We start from the raw sequence: 7,159 nt of genomic DNA on the forward strand, positions 1-7,159 counted from the left end.
ACCATAGAGTTACACTGGAGGACCTGGAGATTCCTACAGAGAGAATAACTGAGCCAAAACAACACAACTTCTGGTTTGGGCCTGCTGGACCCAAGCTGACCTTCTCTCCCTCTTTTGTCCTCTTTTCTGGCTCTTTTTACCACTATAACCCAGTTAGGGGGACTTCCGGTGGTGAGAGACTACTTTGACGGAGACTTTTTGGGGGCCTACCTCCGGTCTCTCTTGTTTTGGACGTCATTTCCCAGCAGCCCCGGCCCAGGGGCCAATGGCAAGGCATTATGGGAAATGTAGTCTAAACGGGCCAAAGTTGCTTGGTTGAGGCCTGGTAGGCCTCAGTGGCTTTTGTGAGGTGATTTTTTAGCCTCTGCAAAAACTACAGATCCCAGGAATCCATGCACCAAGGGGAAAAAACACACTCTTTCAATATTGAAATATAGTATATTAAATATATTTTTAATCACAGTTGCAAGTTTACATAGTCCCTCGAAAGGAGAGCATTCATTATTAACGTTTATTATCAATTGTTGCGTCATGTGCCGCCGCACAAGATGGACGGCGTCACGCCAGGAAAGACGAAGTGCGTTTTCCCTATCAAAGTGTGCGATCCCTGCCTTGTCAATCAAACCTGCGTCATAATTAGGTCTTAACGATGGGAAACCCGCCAGGGAGGCGTTCCTACGAATTCAGATTTTTCTCACAGAGAAGAAGGCTAAGGAAACGAGGATTTGCGCCATACGGACCTTTTAAAGTCCCTTGCAATTTGGTCCCAATGGTCTCCAGGCATTTTGGACTACAACTCCCAGGATTCCTGGATACTGGCTATTGGCAGCTGAGGCTTCTGGATGTTGTAGTCCAAAATACCCAGAGGACTAAACATTTGGACATCTCTGGCCCTAAAGCATCGTCACACTTTGCATTGAAGGAGGCTATGCGGAGGAGAGGAGAGTCGGCCAGGAATGATTACGAGAGCAAGGTTTGTGCATTTCGGCGCCGGGTGCGAATGGCGACAGCGTCACTGCAGCGGGGAGATCTTCAAGGGGATCATGATGCGGGACTCCATGCTCCGGACCAAAGGCACTGCGAACAGAGGACGGAAAACATCAGCTATACGTCCTCTCTAGGAATCTCTAAGTCCTCCAGCGCAAACTCAGCTGGAAGCTGACCATAGAGTTGAGCTGGAGAACATAGAGGAAAACACCTCTCTAAGCATTTGTAGGTCCTCCAGCATGTTTCTTTGATAAGCTCCTGGCAGCTGATGACCATAGAGTTGCCCTGGAGGACCCAGAAGTACCTCTCTAGGCGTTTGCAGGTCCTCCAGCATGACTCTATGATTACCTCCTGGCAGATGTTGACCATAGAGTTGCACTGGAGGATCCTATAGTACCTCTCTAGACATCCAGCATTACTCTGTGACCAAACCCTGGAAGATGTTGACCATAGAGTTGCGCTGGAAGACCCAGAACTGCTTCTCTAGGCATTTGTAGGTCCTCCAGCATTACTCTATGATCAGGTCCTGGAAGATGCTAACCATAGAGTTGCACTGGAGGACCGTATAGTACCTCTCTAGGTATCTGTAGGTCCTCCAGTGTGACTCTATGGATGCTGACCATAGAGTTGCGCTGGAGGGCCTAGAACTACTTTTCTAGGCATTCGTAGGTCCTCCAGTGCGACTCTAAGACCAACCCCTGCCAGATTTGACCATAGAGTTGTATCTAGGGACGGAGGGTCCGACATCTGAACGGCGTCCGCAGCGGCCTCACCTGTATAGTAAACGTTCTCGTCCCACCCACGCTTCCTCCACGCGGCGTTCCTGGTTTCCTCGCGCGACTGCAGGTCCCTATAGGCTGCAAGGAAGGGAGAAGATCGAACAAAGGTTAGCAAAACCGGAAACTGCCCGACTGCACAGGACAAAGCAACGCCGTGATGCCGTCCCAAGATGGACGCCTACCCCACAAGTGATGGACGATGTACAGCTCCCCGATTTGGGAGAAAAAGCCGCCCACCGCTTCCTGGTTCTCCTGGCGGTGCTTGATGGCCCGCGCCCTGCGCAAAACGAAAGCAAAAAGAATGATTTGAATGATATGTCCTCTCTAGGAATCTCTAGGTCTAGGTCCTCTGCTGGAGGTTGACCATAGAGTTGCATTGGAGGACATAGATAATGCTAGGGAAAACACTCCTCTAGGCATTTGTAGGTCCTCCTGTATGACGCTATGATAAACTTGACCACAGAGTTGCATTGAAGGACCCAGAGATTCCTAGAGAGAACATCACTCTAAGCATCTGTAGGTCCTCCAGCACAACTCTATGGTCAACCTCTGGAAGACATTGGCCATAGAGTTGATAATTTGGGGACAAGCACATTAAAAGGAGACATAAAAATTGCGTCGCTTACCAGTTATTCCCCCATTCAATCATGGTCCCAGGCTGAAAGCAAAAGGGAGAGAAGAATGGCGTGGTTTTTACGGATATTGAGACCGGATTAAATGACCACTGCCTTCCCTACGGACTTGGACCAGGCTAAATGACCGCTGCTGTTCCTGGACTGGACCAAATTACTACTGCTCTTGCTAAAGACCTGGACTGGACTAAATGACCGCTAGTCTTCCTACAGACTTGGACTAAATGACCGCTGCCCTTCCTCCTGACCCGTCCCGGACCAACTGACCGCTGCCCCGCTGACCTTCAGCTTGTATGTCCGGAGTTCGTAGATGTTGGGTCCGGAGCGGGGCAGCGGCTCATTCCAAAAGCTGAACTCCAACAGAAGCTGGTTCCTCCGGGAAAGCAGCATTTTGCTCCTCTCTTTCCGGAATTCAAGGTATTCCTGCAGGTCAGGGAGAGGTCAAGGGTCACATCATGGTGGCCAAGTGCGGCCAGAGACGCCTTACAACGGGGTATTTGGGTACCTGGTTCTGTTTCAGCTTGTTCATGCAATCCATGAGGGCTGGGTAGCCACCCGAAAACCGCCAGAGATGCACTAAAAGGAAAGGCAGAGAAGGGGTCAGCTTGACCGCAAGAGACAAAATGGCCGCCCAAGACAAAATGGCCACCCAAAGAGGAAAAGGAGAAGACTAAGCTTGACTGCAAGGGACAAAATGGCCGCCCAAGACAAAATGGCCGCCCGATGAGGAAAGGGAGAAGACGAAGCTTGACCGCAAGGGACAAAATGGCCGTCTGAGATCCGGAAGCAAGAACCTTCGGATCAATACCTGCCTGGTCCTGCTCGCCGTACCATGTATTCCAGTTCCCCACCAGGTCGCAAGGGTAATCTGCGTCCGAGTGGAGCTTTGGAAGGACCTGCTCCCTGCAAAGGGAAGACACGGGTTCAAGGAATGCCCCCCCTGCGGACCGCCAACTTCCCTCGCGGCGCGTTGAACGCACTTACGTCAGGCCGTTGTAGGCATCCAAGCACTCGGGCTTCACGTTGTGGACTGCAACGAGAGAGTATTGAAAACTTAATCCTTAATCCGCACCTTAATCTCTCCCCAACTCTATGGTCAAGGTCTAGTCCACGGAACGGCGCTACCTGTGCCTAGAGTGGCGTTCCCTCTAGGGATCTCTGTGGCACAACTCTATGGCCAACGTCTGCTGGAGGCTGACCAATTGCGCTGGATCTACAAATGCCTAGAGAAGTGTTCTCTCTAGGAATCTAGGTCCTCCAGAGCAACTCTATGGTTAACATCTGCTAGAATCTAGGTTCTCCAATGGAACTTTTGATGGAAGGGGACCATATAGTTGCGCTGGAGGACCTACAAATCCCCAGAGAAGTCTCTCTAGCAATATAGGTCCTCCAATGGAAGTTTTGATGGAAGGGGACCATAGAGTTCTGCTGGAGGACCTAGAAATCCCCAGAGAAGTGTCCTCTCTAGGAATCTAGGTCCTCCAATGGAATTTTTGGTGGAAGGGGACCATAGAGTTCTGCTGGAGGACCTACAAATCCCCAGAGAAGTGTCCTCTCTAGGAATCTAGGTCCTCCAATGGAACTTTTGATGGAAGGGGACCATAGAGTTCTGCTGAAGGACATACAAATCTCCAGAGAAGTGTTCTCTCTAGGAATCTCTAGGTCCTCCAGTGCAACCTTTGATGGAAGTGGACCATAGAGTTGCACCGGAGGACCTACAAATGCCTAGAGAATTGTTCTGGTGGACGTCTGGTGGCCATTAACCATAGAGTTGCGCTGGAGGACCTAGAAATTCCTAGAGAGGATGTTAAACAAAGCCCGTAAACAATCAAATCCGCGAACACCGAAGCCGCAAACACTTACACTGGATCTTGTAGAGGTGGTTGGTCTCTTTCTTGGAGAGGAGATTTGAATGCGCGTCTTTGCGCGGATCGACTTTGTGGACGAAAAGGGAGCGGAACCAGCTGCTTTCGCCATCTTTAGAGTAATCCCTGCAAGAAGGAAGGCGGGTTTATTGAAAGCCGTTTGCGCAAGATCGACACGTTTTTAATTTTGGCGCTGGGTTCGAAAGCCGTGTGGATTCGAACCTTGGTCCCCGTCTGACCTTTGGCTCTTCCTGCAAATAGAAAATCTGCAAAGACCCGTTATCACAGAGCCTTGGACTTGGAGGCTGAAAAGATAAACAGCCCCAAATCAGATAAATGGGGGAAAAAATACAAATCGATCGACTGCACGATTGATCGCGATTATTGATCCAGAAAGCGCACAACATTCATTAATTGGCCGCAATTAGTCCTTTTAAATTTAGTTGTAGTTTTTTGTAGTTTCTAGTTGTCAGGGTTTAGGTAAAATATATATATACATACATATAATATTACACACACACACACACACACACACACACACAATTGTGTGTGTGTGTGTGTGTATATATATATATATATATTATATACATATATTATTATATTACATATATATTAATAATAGAACTATATTATTAATAGAATAGAATATATTATATATTAGATTAGATTTTTGTGGTTTTTTTGGGCTATTCTTATTCTAATATTAATAATATAATACTATATAATAATAATAATAGAATATTAATATAATTATTAATATTAGAATAAGAATAGCCCCAAAAAACCACAAAAATCTAATCTAATCTAATATACAATAAATATATAATTTATATAAATATAATATATTATTATATATTAGATTATAATATATAATGTAATATATTAATACAATATAATATATTTATTATATTATATTATTATAACATTATATATTAATACATATAATAATATAAAATAATATTTTAATATACATTATATTTATAATATAAAATATTAATATACAATGTTATTATAATAAATTATATATTATATTAATATATATTGATATAATATTATATAAATGTAAGACACAATTTATAATAATATCGTATATTAATACAGTATATATTATATATTAAGAATATATTATTTCAATATATAATATTATTTTATGTTAGTATAATATATAAAGTATTAATATAATATATAATATTATAATAATGTATATAATATTACATATTATTTTAATCTATTATATATTATATTAATAGATAGATAGATAAAATATATGTATATAATATTAGAATTACTTGGCAAGAAATAATCCAGTTTGACTTCACTATCAAACAGCAAGGGATGCTGGGATTTGTAGTTTCCCTAGGAATAATGCCAATAAATTAAAATAATTGAAATTAAAAAATTGAAATTGCAATAAATTAAAAAAATTAAAAATAGGAATTCAAAATAGGGAAAAGCATAGATTTATTAGGTCTTCCAAATGGTCAAGCGAGGCCTTCGGCCGCAAGCGCCAGTCACTCATTAACTTCGGGACGGAGAGAAAACAAACATCCATCCTGGGGGGGGGGGGGGAAATACAAGCAAAAATTGGGATTTGGACCAAAAGTCCCATCATCCCTTTCAGGTAGAGAGCAAAGAATTTGGACTACAAATCCCATCATCCCTTTGCGTTAGCAGGGGAAATGCCAGCCATGCAATTGATCTGTATTTGGATTGCAACTCCCAGCATCCCCTCTTACTCCAATGGGACTAACCTTGCTTTCCCTACACGACGAGTAAATGCCTTTGGTGCAATAGGTCTACTTACTGCAATGGGTCTACCCTGACTTTCTCTACGAGGGGAGTAAATCCCTTCATTCCAATGGGTCTCCTTACTTATTGCAGCGAGGTCTAACCTTGTTTTCTTTACACGAGAGTAAGCCCTCTCGTTATAATGGGTCTACTTTTGCTAGTGTACATGGCGAGTAAATCCCTTTATTGCAATGGGTCTACTTACTTATTGCAACGAGTCTACTCTTACTAGCTCGACACGGGGAGTAAATCCATTGAATGCAATGGGTCTACTCACTTATTGCAATGAGTCTACTTCTGTTTCCTCGAGATGGCGAGTAAATCCCTGCATTGCAATCGGTCTACTTACTCATTGCAACCAGTCTCCTCTTACCTGCTCGACACGTGGAGTAAATCCGCTTATTGCAATGGGTCTCCTCTGCTGGGGAGTTGCAAAATCTCCTGTGCAATTGGGGGGCGAGGTTGCAAGGGATTGCAAAAGGGGGGAGACCCCATTTGGGTTCCTACCGGGCTCCGAAGTGGCTCCAAGGGGCCAGGAAAGGGCCCCGATTCCGCAGGGCCCCCACTTTTTGCAAACCTCTGGCCGCCATCTTCGCTTTCCCAGAAAGCGAAGGGAGCAGCAGCAGGAGGAGGAGGAGGAGGACCTTGGCTCCAGGCCACCCTGAAACCCATCCCAAAGAGAAGAGAAATAAAATCAATTGCAACTGTGCAATAAACCAATGCAATCAATTGCAACCTTGCAATACTTCAATACAACCAATGATTAATTTTAATTATTTTATTTTATATTATATTTTGGTTTATATTTTATATTTATTTTTATTTTATTATATATTTTATATTTATATTTTATTTTATATTTTTATTTTTTATTTTATTTTATATTTTATATTATATTTTATATTTTTATTTTTGGTTTAAATTATATTTTGTATTTTTATTTTATTTTAATTATTATTTTATATTATATTTTATTTTGGGTTTATATATTTTATATTTTATATTTTAATTTTTGGTATAAAATGTATTTCATATTATATATTTTATTTTATTTTAATTATTTTTATATTATATTTTTGGTTTATGTTATATTTTATATTTATATTTT

General features: G+C 42.6%; 1 protein-coding gene and 1 long non-coding RNA gene across 2 annotated transcripts in view; both read right to left on the minus strand.

Annotated features, from left to right (window-relative positions):
- LOC149308538 (uncharacterized) overlaps positions 1-7,159 on the minus strand; it is a 43,963-nt gene that overhangs the window by 4,341 nt on the left and 32,463 nt on the right. The window lies entirely within an intron of this gene.
- Positions 433-6,674, minus strand: LOC149308539 (protein NipSnap homolog 1-like). Its single transcript, XM_089535928.1, has 10 exons — positions 6,559-6,674; positions 4,262-4,389; positions 3,383-3,428; positions 3,207-3,301; positions 2,904-2,974; positions 2,681-2,821; positions 2,393-2,424; positions 1,949-2,043; positions 1,761-1,844; positions 433-1,077 (listed from the first exon to the last, which is right to left on the minus strand). Exons 1-10 carry the CDS (start codon positions 6,639-6,641, stop codon positions 1,013-1,015), a joined length of 840 nt encoding a protein of 279 aa, XP_089392054.1. The 5' UTR covers positions 6,642-6,674; the 3' UTR covers positions 433-1,012.

This window comes from Sceloporus occidentalis, unplaced genomic scaffold (genome assembly GCF_023333645.1).
Source record: "Sceloporus occidentalis isolate IW3139 unplaced genomic scaffold, rSceOcc1.0.p SCAF_8, whole genome shotgun sequence".
Classification (NCBI taxonomy): domain Eukaryota; kingdom Metazoa; phylum Chordata; class Lepidosauria; order Squamata; family Phrynosomatidae; genus Sceloporus; species Sceloporus occidentalis.

Bases quoted from the DNA above. Each gene is read 5' to 3' on its own strand.
- LOC149308539 (XM_089535928.1), bottom strand. From the start codon at position 6,641: ATGGCGGCCAGAGGTTTGCAAAAAGTGGGGGCCCTGCGGAATCGGGGC. The intron at 3,429-4,261 runs GTAAGTGTTTGC...CTCTCGTTGCAG, and splicing joins CCACCTCTACAAGATCCAGT to TCCACAACGTGAAGCCCGAG. The intron at 2,975-3,206 runs GTATTGATCCGA...CTTTCCTTTTAG, and splicing joins CGGCGAGCAGGACCAGGCAG to TGCATCTCTGGCGGTTTTCG.